Here is a 15,415-nt window from a genome sequence, read left to right as displayed (position 1 = left end):
TCCTTTCTCCTCTCCCGTCCTTGTTTGCTCTGGTGTTTTTTTCCGGGCCTAGTGTGTGCAATCCTCCCTCCCCCCAAAAACAGTAACTGCTCAAAATGAGGGGTGATTTTATTAGAATCCAGGGATCTCAGCTTTGGGCAGCAGCCGAGGGCAGCTTCACGTAACTCTTCATAGGGGGCAGTGGCCGAATCTTGCGGCCAGCCCAGCCCCCCTTGCGGTGCCATAGCCCGCTGGAAGGCCTCTTGCCTAGCCAGCGGTTCCGCCCAGCCTTGCCGATGACCCGTTTGTTATGATCAACGTTGGATACCCGGCCTACTGTTGCCATGCACGTTTCCAGAACCTGACAGAGAAAACAGATAGAGGAGAATGCATCGTGGGGAAAGAGCCTGACATTGTTGACTGCATGACTCTGAGGCTTCTTACACTCACTGAGAGAAGGGAGAGGACAGGAGAAAACCACAGCATAATTGAACCTAAGGGCAGGTCCTATGGTAGTTGAAAACAAGAGGCATTGTTCCCTGTCTATTACAGTGTCAAACTGACAGGACATGCCTAGTTACATGGCAGAAAAGGACACACCTAGCTCATGGTAGTTCCCAACATAAAACACCTGGGAACTATCCTGGACAAGAAGGGTACATTCCAAAACTTCCTCCTTTGCTGGTCCTCCCACCTGTACCCACACACACACACCTGCATCTGTCTCTTGGAAGGCAGCTGGATGATGGCCGTCCCATTCACCTTCCGTAGCAGCACACCACATGTCCCTGGGTAAGGGAGAAGGAGCTTTGCCACCCTCCAAAAAGGAAAAGGTAGGAGCAGATTTATAGGGGGACATACCCCATACCCTGCCCTTGCTTTGCCCTTTAGGAGCAGATACAATGAAGCAGGATGCATGCAATGTTTTAAGTCAAGACACATGCACCTCTCCATTCTCATTTTCCTTGTTTTTCCTTCTTTTTCTCTGCCAGTGGACCACATAAGAGTCCAAGGGTTCAGAGAATTGTGACCTCAGGTACTCTTTGGCCTTCCAAATTGTAAGACCCCCAAGCAGCTCATTTCCTCATACCTGCAGCTCGGATATACTGGGCCCCCCGGCCTGGCTCACTCTCCACGTTGTTGATGAGAGTCCCCACAGGCAAGGCCCCAAGAGGATGTGCATCCCCTTCCCGAGCAGCAACTAAAAGACAGAATTTCATCAGCACCAGACCCCTTGCATCCTTTGAGCCCATACACGTCTGGTGGCTGTCTCTTACCTGCCATTCGGCCTATGTGATCAGAGTTCAGGATTATATCTCCAGCCTGCATGTTTTCTGTGGCAATGATCCAGCGTTTCCGGCTGCCCCCAGCAACCAGAGCTATGTCTGCTGATCTGTTCAGGGTGAGGGACATATGAGCAGATCATCTAGGCAGCCCTATATCTTCTGAAAAGCCACAGAACAGTCATTCAGCTACACTGTCATCATCTCACATCCCAAACTTGCCTACAGGGATCATAGCGGACCACGATGACCTTCTCCTCAAAGGGTCCTGGCTTTGCTTCCAGCTCAGGCCGGAACCGCAGAAAATCAATCATGCGATAACGTTGCTTGTGGCCCCCGCCAATACCATGCACTTGGATTCGGCCTGTGGTCAGGAAAGTGCAGAGACATGACTCAGGTCAGATGATCAGTTCCTAGCAGTGGGAACAGGCCCATTCTGGGCAGAGAGCAATGCTTCCCAACATTATGAGATGAGCAGAAAATGACAAAAAATTTGCACAGCAAATGGTAAACGGGGGTGGGGAAACACCTACATGGAACTTGATAAGAACATAATTATAAGATATTGAAATTACATAAAACTTCCAGACAAAATCTCTACAAATTATTGAATGCTAACAGTTTATTGAGTGGTGTAAATAGTGCTCAGCTATTGTAAATTTTTTTTCATTTTTTTTTTTAATTTTTAAAAATAAAATATTTATTTTTTTTTGAGGTGGGGGGGGGTGGGGGGGGGGGGGTATATGAGTGTGGGAGGGGCAGAGAGAGCCGGAGACACAGAATCCGAGTAGGCTCCAGGCTCTGTGCTGTTAGCACAGGCCCCAATGCGGGGCTCGAACTCACAAGCCATGAGATCATGACCTGAGCCAAAGTTGGACACTTAACTGACTGAACCACCCAGGCACCCCATAAATTTTTGAAAGGCATGAAGAAAAATATAATTAACTTCATGTACATGTCTGGTTTTCTTTAATTACCTAGAGAGTCTTTAGGAGCACAGACTACCTTCATGTTGCTTTGTGTTATACTTTGTTTCTTACACACCTACTACATGCAAAAGGAGTCCAATAAATTTTTGAATAAATAGGCCTAGGATCCTAACATATTTTTCAATACATTCCTCTGCTTTTCAATAAATAGACCTAGGATCCTAACATGTTTTTCCCCTTTAATGCTTAAATCCTTTTTCCCTTGGTCTCACCTGTGTGGTTTCGGCCCCCAGACTTCCTCATCTTCACTGGTGTGATGGTGTACTTGGTACGACTCTTCCAGGACACAAAATTGGCACTAAGGGTCACAGACGTAAGCACTGGGCGGCAGAGGAGCAACAATGAGGAAGAGGGCAGCTGGAGGAGGGTACTGCTTGTCACCTAGAGATAAACAAATCTCTTTACCTTAAAAGGTAACTGAAGAAGCATCGGAGAACCAAGGGTAAAGGAATAGACCAAGTAGCCTACTTCCTTCTAAGAATGTCCCAGACCAGCTGTCCAAAAGCTCCACCCTTCACCCTTGCACAAATACCAGGGTGGAATGTTTATACAGGTGTATGTGTATTGATTATCTCTCATTTGAGGTACTTCTTCAATGGAATATTCTCCCCCTTGGTGCATCTCCTTCCAAATTTGGCTCAAACCTCTCCTTCTGTGGGAAACTCTTCCTTCCCTAAACAACTCCCTTCTCCAAAGCTGGTAACTTTCCCATATCCATGTGCCACCATCAGCACCAATGCCTTTTGCCCCTCCGAATTTATGTTTCTGGGAGTATTTCAGATGTGAATGGAGGGGAAGGGTCATTTCTGTCTTGTTCCCTGCTGTATTCCCAGCATTTCACAGAGTAGGTTGGTTTGGTTTTGATTTTTAGTATACATCTGCCAAACTCTACCATCACCCAGAAAGGGCCAGAGGAACAAGAGTTACAACTTCTCTTTTCTGTGACTCACCAATTGCCCACCAGGAACTTTGAGGATACCTTTACCTTAGCCTCCTAATATTGCTATCTTGCCCTGCATTCTCTGATCTCAGCAATAACTTGTCTTTAATGGTTTAAGAGACCAGGCTTTGAAGCCAGACTGTGTAGCTCCAACAGTTGATGTATGACCTTGGACTGCTGATCAATTTTCTCATACGTAAAATGGTAATGATAATTACCTTATACAGTGGTTGCAAGGAGTTATTTTTGAGAGAGAGGGAGAGTGCGCACAAGCAGGGGAGGGGCAGAGAGACAGAGAGGATCCCAAGCGGGCTCCGCGCTGTCAGCAGCGAGCCCCCATGAGATCACGACCCGAGCCGAATTCGGATGCTTAACAGACTGAGCCACTCAGGCGCCCTAGGAGTTCATTTATTTAAAACATCTATTACTTATGCTTGGCTTATGACTGACACTCAACGTCAGTTATTATTGAAATCTGTACAGTTATCTGTAAGATACTTTCACCTCCAATATCTCGTCCGAGGAATCCCGTGACCCTGTGGAACAGCCACAATTAGAGAAGAGAAAGCTGAGGCTGAGAGTGACTTATCCAACGTCCCAGGCCGGCGTGACTCCTGACCAGACTCGCATTCTCCGTCTCCCATCCCAGGGTGCCCACTCCGGCGGCCCGAATAGGAACAGCCTCATTCCGAGATAGGGTGGATTACCTGGGCGGACGGGAGCAGGCTCGAGCTAAGGGTGGCGACGGCCGGGGGCGTCAGGCTCAGTGAGCCCATAGCGCGAGTCAGTACCCTTAGGGCCATGACGATAGCCAAGCTCCGCGGGGTTCAGCACACCACCGTTTCTTTTAGCCAGGCCGCCTGGCGCCTTTAGATGACGCTAACAAATCCCTGTGCCGTCGCTCTCATGACGTAATGAGGTGGGCAGACAACCCGAGACCAAGGTGAATACACACCTCCTTTCCTCCATGCGCGTGGTCGAAGCCAATCCACGGGCGACCCTTAGGTCGCGTGACTGAGAAGTCCGCTCCGCCCCCGGGAGCCGTCAAAACAATTACCTCGAGCGGCAGCCATGATGAATTTAAAGGGGCAGTACCGGCAAGGGCGGCAGCCAGACCGACAGACTGCGGGTGAGTCCGTGAGGGTACCTCCGGGACTGAGGCTTGGGGTCCCGCTACTTCTTTTCCGCACTCCACGACAGATGAACAACCCCCCACCAGCAGATCTCACACAAGTCCAGACAGACTGAAAAACTCCGCCCCCCCGCGATTCTTCCCGCCCCTCGGCGTCCAGACAGACAGACAGACGGCCTGCCCCGCCCCCTGCTCTACCGACGGACTCATCGACCTCGGGATTCTCAGGTCCCTGGGTCTTCGCTCGTGACGCGGACCTCCGCCGCCCACCCGCACCTCTCCCCCGCGCCCCCGCCCATCTCATTCTGTCCCCACCCTGGGCCCCAGGGCAGGTCGACAGGCTGGGTCACTTCTCCGACCGCTTTCCCAGGCGGGGAGATCAACTCCCAGCGCAGTGTTTCCCTGTAACCCTGCAGCCGCTCTGTAGACCTGCCATTCTTCCCTGCATCATCAGGCGTCTGAGAGGCACCCTAAGGTGACTTCTCTCAGAGCCTGTTAGTAGGTGGTCATGACAGAGACAAAGCCATGAAAGTGAATGGGTCAGGAGTGACCAGGTCTTTCTCCTCACCCTTTCCCAGACACGCCCCTTGCCGCAGATCTCAGATCAAGTCTCACTCCCTTCTTGGGAGAAAATAGCTCCCCAGGCCTAGGGTGGGACGTTGGCTCCGGGAAGGAAGAGGGACACACTGGTCGCCTTTGAAGGCCTGTAGGTAGAGAGAGGGAGGGTGCTTGCCCTGAGTAGGGCTCTGTGCCAGGTCCTCTGGGTGGCTGTGAGGTGGTGAGAGAAGGGGTGGGAACGCTGGACTTCTGGACTTTGGGCAGGGCAGATCCTTGTGAGTCCCTGGCTACTGAAAGAGTTTTTTCCGGGCTCTGGCCTGAGCGCCACAGCCGAGGGTTCTGCTCTGTGTACCTACTGGTAAGAGGACTTCAAAGATGAGAAACAAGGCTCTTTTGAGGAAGTAGGAAAAGAGCCTGACACCTGGAGGGTGGGAAGTATGGGCTGAAGGCCTAGTGGGGAGAGGCAGAGTTTACCGGGTTTGGAGATGCTGGCCTTAGCTCTGTGGGTGGCGCAGTCTGAAGACCTGGAGCTTTCTGGGCCCCTCTCATCTGGGTCGTGCAATGAAGGTGCCTTTTTTCCTTCTTCTCTCTCTTCCCTGTAACTTTGAAACCTGTATGGTTTCTATTTTTTGAAACCTCTGCACCATTTTCTTTATATCTCCTGTTTGCTTTAACCCTGTTTCCTTTGCAGCTTTCTCCAGACACCCTCTGTGTTTCCTATAATGCCGTCTCCCATCTGATTCCTTTTCCTATTCCTGACCCAAGCTCTCTCTCCAACAACACTTCCTATTCTCTTCCTAATTTCTAAATCTGTCTGCTAGTTGTCAGTACTTTTGTTCCTTCCATTGTCTTTCTTCGTTCAAATCGATTCCTCTCCCTCTCTCTTTCCCTTAGCTTTGTGTTTAGTGTTGTAGGCTCCTTTCCCACTGATCACTCTCTCTCCAATTAAACCAGAAGGTCACCCATACTCTCTCTTGTCTCCTCCCTCTAACCAAGGTACTCAGCCTCTCTTTCTCATCTTTACCCCCAATGAGCTCTGTTGTTTCTCCTCAGCCCAGGCAAGGTCCCCGTGGCCAAGATGTCAGGCCTGGTGTTGGGGCAGCGGGATGAGCCTGCAGGGCACAGGCTCAGCCAGGAGGAGATCCTGGGAAGTACCCGGCTGGTGAGCCAAGGGCTGGAGGCCCTACACAGTGAACATCAGGCTGTCCTGCAAAGTCTGTCCCATACCATCGAGTGTCTGCAGCAAGGAGGCCATGAAGAAGGGCTGGTGCATGAGAAGGCTCGGCAGCTGCGACGTTCCATGGAGAACATCGAGCTGGGGCTGAGTGAGGCCCAGGTGAGAGGGAGGAGGTGGTGCAAGTGGCTTTGGGGTCTGATTGGAGTTTTGGGGTCATTTAGGATCTCCTTGTCCTAGATGTTTGCCTTCATTCATTCAGTAAACATGTATTAAGTCCCTTCTTTGTGCCGGGCACAAGTCTTCTGGGCACTGGAGACACATCACTGAACTCAACAGTCAAAAATCTTTGCCATCTCAGAGCTTACATTCTAGCTGGGGGAGGCAGACAATACACAAATAAGTAAATCATTCTGTATGTCAGAGTGATAATTGCTAAGAAAGAAGGGTAAGAATAAAACAGAGAAGAGGGTTGGGGGGTACGGAGAGAAGATACACCTTTAGATAGCATGGTCAAAGAAAGCCTTCCTGAAAAGGTGGCATGTGAGCAAAGATTTGAAGATGAGGGAATGAGTCCTACAATAAATGGGGGAAAATCATCTTAAGCAGAGTGGACGGTACATACAAAGGTCCTGAACTGGAGCCTTCTCGACAAGTTCAATGAGGGACCAGCGTGGCTGCAGGAGAGTGGATGAGGTGAAGCAAAATAGAAATTGAAGTACAAGAGGTAGAATGGTTGGGAGAGAAAGGGACAGATCATGTGAAACTTGAAGGTCATCATAAGGACTTTGTTTTTACTCTGAATGAGATGAAAGCTATTGGAATATATTGAGCAGAGGAGTGATGTGGTCTAGCTTAACATTTTTTTTATAACTTTATTATTTATTTATTTATTTTTAAATTTATTTTGAGAGAGAGAGAGAGAGAGAGCATGCAAGTAGGGAAGGGGCAGAGAGAGTGAGAGAGAGAGAGAGAGAGAGAGAGAGAGAATCCCAAGCAGGCTCTGCACCACTAGGGCAGAGCCTGATATGGGACTTGAACTCACGAACTGTGAGATCATGACCCGAGTTGAAGTTGGACGCTTAACCGACTGAGCCACCCAAGTGTCCCAAGTCTAGCTTAACATTTAAAAGGTTCGGCTTGGGGCACCTGGGTGGTTCAGTCGGTTAAGCATTGACTCTTGATTTCAGGTCATGATCTCATGGTTTGTGAGATCTCCACTATCAACACGGAGACTATTTGGGAAATTCTCTCTCTGTCTCTCTTCCTCTCTCAAAATAAAATAAAGCAACATTAAAAAAAAATAAAAGGATCATCTGGCTGCTGGGTTGAGAACAGAGCCTAAGTGAAAAGGGCAGAAACAGAGGCTTGTGAGGAGGCTATTGTAGTCATCCAGATGGGAACTGATGGTGGCCTGGCCCAGGGTGGTGGCTATGGAGCTGGTGAGAGATTGGATTCAGGGTATATTTTGAGGGTAGAGCTATTGCTACTCAGTCCCGCCTCCTGGCTCCTGCCAGTTTTGCTGCCTCCCAGTAGGCTCCCCTTCCACTTATCCCCGACATTCCGATCCAGAGTTGGCACTTACAGGATGTGCCCATCTAGGTGATGCTGGCTTTGGCCAGCCACCTGAGCACAGTGGAGTCGGAGAAACAGAAACTGCGGGCTCAGGTACGGCGGCTGTGTCAGGAGAACCAGTGGCTCCGGGACGAGCTGGCGGGCACCCAGCAGCGGCTGCAGCGTAGTGAACAGGCTGTGGCTCAGCTGGAGGAGGAAAAGAAGCACCTGGAGTTCCTGGGGCAGCTGCGACAGTATGACGAGGACGGGCACACCGCGGTAAGCATGCACAGGCAAGGCTGGCTTCGGGGCAGACAGCTGGGAGTCACTATGGACCTGGGGGCGGTTGTTCCATCTGGTGTAGGGGCCAGCAGTGCTGCACAGCCTGCCCCCACCTGGCAGGATGCAGGTCCTGACACCAACTCCAGACAACAGCAAGGTGGAAACAGTATTCACTCATTCAATCGACATTTAATTACATGACAGCTATGTATGCCAGGCACTGTGTGCTCTGCTGGGGGTGCAGCAGTGAACAAGGCAGACAGAGTTCTTGCTCTCACAGTTACAGGTTTGGGATGGGGGAAAGGCAGATAAGCACCTGGACAATTCCAATCCAGAATCCTAAGTGCTACAATGAGGGAAAGCATAGCAGAGTCAAGGAAGACCCTCCTAAAATTTGCTCTCAAAATGTGTGAAATTTAACCCTCACTCAACAGTCATTTATTTATCCTTCTGCCTTAGTCAGTGTGAGAGGATGTGTGTAAGGGAGATGTAAAGAACTATAAAAGAGGGGCACCTGGGTGGCTTAGTGGTGGTTAAGTGTCTGGCTTCAGCTCAGGTCATGATCTCAAGGTTCATGAGTTCAAGCCCCACATTGAGCTCTCTGAGGTTAGTGCAGAGCCTGCTTCAGATCCTCTGTTTCGCTCTCTCTCTGTGCCACCCCTCCACCCCACCACACTCTCTCTTTCTCAAAAATAGACAAACATTAATAATTTTTTTAAAATTTATGTTTATTTATTTTTGAAGGAGAGAGAGAGAGACAGCACGAACGGGGGAGGGGCAGAGAGAGAGGGAGACACAGAATCCGAAGTCCGAAGCAGGCTCCAGGCTCTGAGCCATCAGTACAGACCCTGATGCAGGGCTTGAACTCACGAGCTGTAAGATGATGACCTGAGCCGAAGTTGCACGCTTAACCAACTGAGCCACCCAGGCGCCCCTAAATAAACACTTTTTAAAAAAAGATTGGAAAAAAAAGAACTATAAGAGAGAGTTCTGCCTTCTCAAGCCTATAATATAGCTGTAGGGTCAAGGCTTACACATGAGAACACATATGTGACAACATAAAGGAGCAAATGCTCAGTGCTGGGTGAATGGTTGTCAGTATGGGAAGAATTCTAAGATTGGTTTGTGGGGGCTGGAATGGCCTGAGAAGGATTCACAGATGGGGTACAGGGATGGATAGGTAAGATTAAGGTTGGATTTTTTAGCTGAACAGGTTAGGAGTTGGGCTGGATTTTGATGGATGATGATGAGGGGGAGGGAGGAGCTTTCTAGACTAAGGTTGGGTATGTGTCATATATAAGACTCCAGGACTAGAAAGCTGGCCTGTCCCAGGGAAGTAGGATGATTTGCAAGGGACAGACACATTGGTGAGTCTGGGTGGGAGGGTTGGAGGTGTTTGTACAAGGCTAACATGCCTGGTGGGGCAAAGCAAATTTGCCCATGTCGAAGTAGGTGAGACACTGAGGGTTGAGCACTAAGTCCAGAGTGAGTGGTAGCAGTTGAAGGGCACAAGGCTGAGCTCGACCCTTTGAGTACGTGTCAATAAGATCAGACACACTCCTTGCCCTCAGGAAAGACAGGACAGACATATAATCAGTGTAAACACACAGGGATCAGCACTGGGCTATAATTACAAGAGTTGAGGAGGAGAGGGGTGGAGGCTAAAGAATGAGGATACTTAGAAAGCTCTTAATGTGAAGGAAGGAGATTTACAGACAAGAGCAGTATGAGATTGGCGGACAGATGCTGGCCTTCCCAGGGGCAGAGACATGAACAAGGGTCTTCTCACCTGTCAGTGATTTCATGGGTTAGAGAGGCCCTGAAGAGGCTGCTTGGGGATATCTTGGCCTAGACATGTTGCTTCTTCCCTTCCAGGAAGAGAAGGAGGGTGATGCCACCAAGGATTCCCTGGATGATCTCTTCCCCAATGAGGAGGAAGAAGACCCCAGCAATGGCTGTGAGTCTGCCTCTGGAGCTGGAGGGTGAAGGGGGGCAGCAGAGGGCTGGTCCCAGCTGTGGCCTGCCTTGCATACAGGATGCTCACCTTCCAGAAATAGGTTCTGCACTTTCCCTGGATATAGGGCAGGGACTGGGCTAGTGCTTTGATTTCCTCAGCCTCCCCATTATTCATCAACACTTAAACACTTCATGTGTACTGGGCACTATGGTAGGCACTAGGGATACCAAGTTGAGAGTGATGAAGTTCTTGCCAGTAAGGAGCTCATAGTCGAATGGCATAATGACCCTGGAGTCATGGAAGAGCATGAACTCCTCAAGGGAAAGAACCAGGTCTTATTTTTGTATCCCTGACACAGCCCCTGGCTTATCCTGGTTGAGTAAGTTTTTTCGAATGAATGAATTAGTGGGTGAACAAGTTGGTTTGTGAGGGGCCCAGGTAGAAGGGAGTGGGCAAAGGAATAGCAGGTTGAGGTGGGTCTTAGGGGAAGGCCTGGTGAGGGGTGGGCACAGGCACGCAACAAGACATGGAGAGGACAGACGGCAAAGGGGAGAAGAAGAGTGCCCTGAGGAAGTCTCCTGTTCAATGTCTGCGATGGTTAGTGTCCCGTGGCCAGGGTGCCCAGCACAGCGGATACGAGATCCCGGCGAGGTTACGGACACTGCACAACTTGGTGATCCAGTATGCTGCCCAGGGTCGCTATGAGGTGGCTGTGCCTCTCTGCAAGCAGGCACTGGAGGACTTGGAGCGCACATCTGGCCGCGGCCACCCTGATGTCGCGACCATGCTCAACATCCTTGCTTTGGTGTATCGGTGAGTCCTGGCCTCTTCCTCTCCCAAATCAGCCTCCAGATTCCCACGTTGAGCCACCTTTGGCTCCCATTCCTCCTCTCCACAGGGTACCTCTTCTCACTGCTGGGTCTCCTAAGTGACCCAGTAGGGGCCTTCTCTTGCACCAGCACTCTTGTTCTTTCTGTACCTGAGCCCTTGACCTCAGAGACACTCATCTCTCAGGCTCTTTGCTTCTCCATTCTCTCCTTTGGGGAGGGTCTCTTTCCCTCTTTTTCCATCTCTTGCATCCTATAGCTTGTCTCCACTTGGTGTGGCAGTGTTCTGCATCCAAGGATAGGTGTGTTGGTGAGCTCTCGCTGCTTACCCCAGGCTTCCTGTCTCCTCATGGGGGCCCCAATCCCTAAATGTACCTCCGTATTCCTAAAGGGAAGGAAGGAAGAAGATGGCTTGGGTCAGAGTTCGGGGTAACCCCTTGTTACTTCTCTCCTCTTCCAGGGACCAGAATAAGTATAAGGAAGCTGCCCACCTGCTGAATGATGCCCTCAGCATCCGGGAGAGCACCCTGGGCCGGGACCACCCTGCAGTCAGTATTCCTTGTCCTCCTTGCTCCATGCTATTTTGGCTTCCCTTAGTTTGTTTATCTGCTGCCCTCAGCCCACTCACTAGGGGTGCTCAGGGTAGAGGCATGAGGGCTCCATTCTTCCAGGACTCTCTGCTAAGGCCAGTGGTTCTCAACTCTCTGAGACCCAATGACTTGATCTTTTTTTTTTTTTAATTTTTTTTAATGTTTATTTATTTTTGAGAGAGTGAGACAGAGCGTGAGCAGGGGGAGGGGCAGAGAGAGGGGGAGATACAGAATCGGAAGCAGACTCCAGGCTCTGAGCCATCAGCACAGAGCCTGACGTGGGGCTCGAACCACAAACTGTGAGATCATGACCTGAGCCAAAGTCAGATGCTCAACAGACTGAGCCACCCAGGCGCCCCCCAATGACTCCATCTTATAACAAGTATTTTCCTGAAGCATAATTCATAGATGCTATAACTGACCTACACATACAATTCCAAAAAGTATTGAGTGAGATTGGGCCACATAGGGCTCTATGCGGAGCCTGCTTGGGATTCTCCCTTTCTCTCTCTCTGTCCCTCTCCCACATGTGCACACGTGCTCTTTCTCTCTCTCTCTCAAAAGAAATAAATAAACTTAAAAAAAAATGGAATGAGGAAAGTAACTTACAATAAAATAATATATAGTATACGTCACAATGAAATGAAAATGTAACATGGTAACAGTTTTACTGAGTACAACCATGCAAGAAAACATACTATATGATTTACCTATAACTAATATAATGTATAACTTTAGATTTAGAAAAAGTATAAGACCAGTAAGACATTTTATATAAGAAGTACTAAAAAAATGACAGAGCAGGGGTGCCTGGCTGGCTCAGTCAGAAAAGCATGCAACTCTTGATCTTGAGGCCTATGCCCCACATTGGGTGTAGAGATTACTAAAAACATAGATAAATAAAATTTTTTAAAAAATGACAGAGCAGAAGTATTGATGGGTACGAGACTAAGATCCAGTGTTAGACTAACAACAGGCCAGATTTATTCGTACATGATAAGAAAAAGAGAGAAATAACCTTAAGTAGGGATAACATGCCAAGACAAATGATCAATTGTAACAGTGGAGAAAATGAGAAGGTATTTTTGCAAATGCGCTGTGTGAAAATAATTGCCTATGTTACAACATGTGATAGGCACAGATGATGTCACTCGGAAAACATAGCTCCTATCTTGATATCTCGCTAAGTGTCAACAGCTTACAGCGTTTGACTGTCTGGGAGGACATTCCAAAGTTAACAGAGCTGTCCCACACGCGCTGAACATCCTTGGCTTCCCACAGATAATAGTGCCCCCAATCTTTATGGCAACCAAAAACCCTACAAAACCTCACCTACAGAAATATCTAAAAATCCCCCTAGAGGGCGATGCCACTCCCAGAGAGGACCTCAGAACCTCCAGTTCAGTTGCTTCTCCCCGCTGTCGCCTCTGGCTAGGAGACAGCAGAGTCCAATTCTCTTGGGAGTTGTGCAGTGTGGGGCCCTGTTGTGCGGGAGGAGGAGGAACTCCAATGTTCCAGGTCCCTGAAAGCACCGATGCTGAGAGGACGGGCCTGTCTTCCTAGGTGGCTGCCACACTCAACAATCTGGCTGTGCTCTATGGCAAGAGGGGCAAATACAAGGAGGCAGAGCCACTGTGCCAACGTGCACTGGAGATTCGAGAAAAGGTGCCTGTGCTCGCTCACTGTTCCCTGCTGGGGTGACCCTTCCTCCATCATCTCTCTTCCAGATTACCCTCCTCAGTCACTTCTTTTCTCAACCCCCCATCTCTGCCTCTTCCCTCCTGTCATTTCCTCTCCCTTGCTCCCCAGGTAGGCATGTGCACACACGATTATACGCACCCCCCCCCCCCACAGTCATTAGCCATCTTTCACTCCTTTACTCCCCTCCAGGTCCTAGGCACTGACCACCCAGATGTGGCAAAGCAGCTGAACAACCTGGCCCTGTTGTGCCAAAACCAGGGCAAGTACGAGGCCGTGGAGCGCTATTACCGGCGGGCACTGGCCATCTATGAGGGGCAGCTGGGGCCGGACAACCCTAATGTAGCCCGGACCAAGAACAACCTGGTGAGGGAGGAAGGGATGAAGTCCTTGGAGAGCGGGGAAGGGAGAGCACCATACTGTGGTACACGAACCTTGTCATCTTTGTGTGTCTGGGGCTGACTTTGGGCTGAGGGATCTGCCTCATTCCAGTGGGAAGGCGAAGTCCCCTAACCTCCTGGGAGTGGAATGAGAACACCCTTGACCCTGCAGCTAGAAAAGGAAGTGTGAAGAGGATCTCTGGGGAAGGTCATAAAGAGACCAAGAAGTGGAAATCCCTGAGCCCTGCTGAGACTTTGTCTCTGTCCTGTGTTTTTGCCTTTCTGCCTGCAGGCTTCCTGTTACTTGAAACAGGGCAAATATGCTGAGGCTGAGACACTCTACAAAGAGATCCTGACCCGGGCCCACCTGCAGGAGTTTGGGTCTGTGGACGGTGAGTGGTTGGCCCCGGGGAGAGGGGGAGCTGAAGGGTGGAAAAGAAATGCAGACCACAGGTGGGGGGTTAGGCCCTAGTGGTTCCCAGGCAGAGCCAAACCCCTTTAGTCCAGCTTTAGTCCAACTGCTGGGTGTCTGGGTCCTGGCTCCCCCCATACTGTCTAGCTCTGTTCTCTAACCTTACCACTCCATCCTGTGTACCCCTAGATGACCACAAGCCCATCTGGATGCATGCAGAGGAGCGGGAGGAAATGAGCAAAGTGAGTGCGGGGCCCATCCTGGGGAGCCCGAGGCTGCCAGGGCCTCTGGCTTACTCCTTGCACTAGCCCAGCGCCTGACTTACTTCCCACCTGAGCACCAGCCACAGATGCAGGGTGCCTTCCATCTGGGCAGCCCAGCCTGCACCGAGCTGCGTGCACGCCAGCATCCCTGTGCTTTCATCTCTGGCTTCCCCTCCCCTCTGTTCTGCAGAGCCGGCACCGAGAGGGCGGCACACCCTATACTGAGTATGGAGGCTGGTACAAGGCTTGCAAAGTGAGCAGGTGAGCTGCCACGGAGAAGCTGTCTTGGCCTCCATCCGAGACCTGATCCTGGCCTCTGGGGCCTTTTCCCTTCTTCCCTTTGACCTTGCGTTGGCCTTAGCTCTGCCCCTTCTCTCTCTCTCGTTTCTTTTCTGAATCCATCTTTACTTCCTTCCCACAGCCCCACAGTAAACACCACTCTGAGAAACCTAGGAGCTCTGTACAGGCGCCAGGGAAAGCTGGAGGCAGCCGAGACCCTAGAAGAATGTGCCCTGCGCTCCCAGAAACAGGTCAGTGACCAGGAGGGGATAGGGAAGGAGGTCCGGAAGGTAGGCCCTGGGGATGGGGGACCACTGACACTTCTTGTGAATCTCAGAAGATTAAGAGGAGAGGCTGAGGAGGAAGCCGAGGAAAGGAAGGTGAGACACTCTGTGACTGTGGTTATTTTTAAGTGTGTTCTCACCCTTTCACCTGCCCTTTATGGTCAGGACTCCAAGTTCGAGGTTCATATCACTAAATGGGACTATTGTGAGGGAAGCTGTGTGGGGCGCCTGGGTGGCTCAGTTGGTTGAGTGTCTAACTCTTGGTTTTGGCTCAGGTCATGATCTCACAGTTCATATGATCGAGCCCTGCGATGGGCTCTGTGTTGACAGCACAGAGTCTGTTTGGGAAAAAAAGCAGACTTAGGGAAAAGAAAAAAAAAGGAAACCATGTCCTTTCACAATTTGAAGAATCTACTGAGGAGGGGCATAGGTGGTGTGAGTGAGGGAGTTGAGGTTGAGGGGAGCCCAAAGTCAGAGTTTCTCAAATTGTGGGTTGTGACCCATTAGTGTGTTTTTAAAAAAAAATTTTTTAGTGTTTATTTTTGAGAATGAGAGAGACAGAGTGCAAGCAGGGGAGGGGCAGAGAGAGAGGGAGACACAGAATCTGAAGCAGGCTCCAGCCTCCAAGCTGTCAGCACAGAGCCCCAGGTGGGGCTTGAACTCACAGAGCGCAAGATCATGACCTGAGCTGATGTCGACCTGAGATCATGACCGACTGAGCCACCCAGGCACCCCTCATTAGTATTTTTTTTCTTTTAAAGTTTATTTATTTATTTTGAGAGAGTGTGGGGGGGGGAGGGGCAGAAAGAAAAAGAGAATCCCAAGCAGGCTCTG

General features: G+C 50.2%; 2 protein-coding genes across 4 annotated transcripts; one reads left to right on the top strand and one right to left on the bottom strand.

Moving 5' to 3' along the window:
- Positions 1-90: 90 nt before the first annotated feature.
- On the bottom strand, positions 91-4,076 carry LOC125917432 (39S ribosomal protein L2, mitochondrial). Its single transcript, XM_049623633.1, has 7 exons — positions 3,899-4,076; positions 2,464-2,632; positions 1,485-1,626; positions 1,257-1,372; positions 1,070-1,180; positions 694-767; positions 91-340 (listed from the first exon to the last, which is right to left on the bottom strand). The coding sequence occupies exons 1-7, from the start codon at positions 3,992-3,994 to the stop codon at positions 128-130; spliced, it is 921 nt and encodes a 306-aa protein (XP_049479590.1). The 5' UTR covers positions 3,995-4,076; the 3' UTR covers positions 91-127.
- Positions 4,077-4,145: 69 nt separating this feature from the next.
- LOC125917431 (kinesin light chain 4-like) lies at positions 4,146-15,349 on the top strand. Of its 3 annotated transcripts, XM_049623632.1 has the most exons (13): positions 4,146-4,320; positions 4,414-5,239; positions 5,935-6,217; positions 7,658-7,888; positions 9,767-9,848; positions 10,451-10,661; positions 11,136-11,223; positions 12,829-12,930; positions 13,156-13,329; positions 13,636-13,735; positions 13,945-13,997; positions 14,209-14,279; positions 14,440-15,349. In XM_049623632.1, the coding sequence occupies exons 3-13, from the start codon at positions 5,960-5,962 to the stop codon at positions 14,828-14,830; spliced, it is 1,761 nt and encodes a 586-aa protein (XP_049479589.1). In that variant the 5' UTR covers positions 4,146-4,320; positions 4,414-5,239; positions 5,935-5,959; the 3' UTR covers positions 14,831-15,349. The 3 variants fall into 3 exon arrangements, with proteins under 3 accessions (XP_049479589.1, XP_049479587.1, XP_049479588.1); XM_049623630.1 differs by having other exon boundaries at positions 4,146-5,239; XM_049623631.1 differs by lacking the exon at positions 4,414-5,239 and having other exon boundaries at positions 14,440-15,348.
- The last annotated feature ends 66 nt before the right edge of the window (positions 15,350-15,415 follow it).

Source organism: Panthera uncia, unplaced genomic scaffold (genome assembly GCF_023721935.1).
Source record: "Panthera uncia isolate 11264 unplaced genomic scaffold, Puncia_PCG_1.0 HiC_scaffold_1833, whole genome shotgun sequence".
NCBI lineage: Eukaryota > Metazoa > Chordata > Mammalia > Carnivora > Felidae > Panthera > Panthera uncia.
This window is presented reverse-complemented; position numbering and strand designations above follow the sequence as displayed.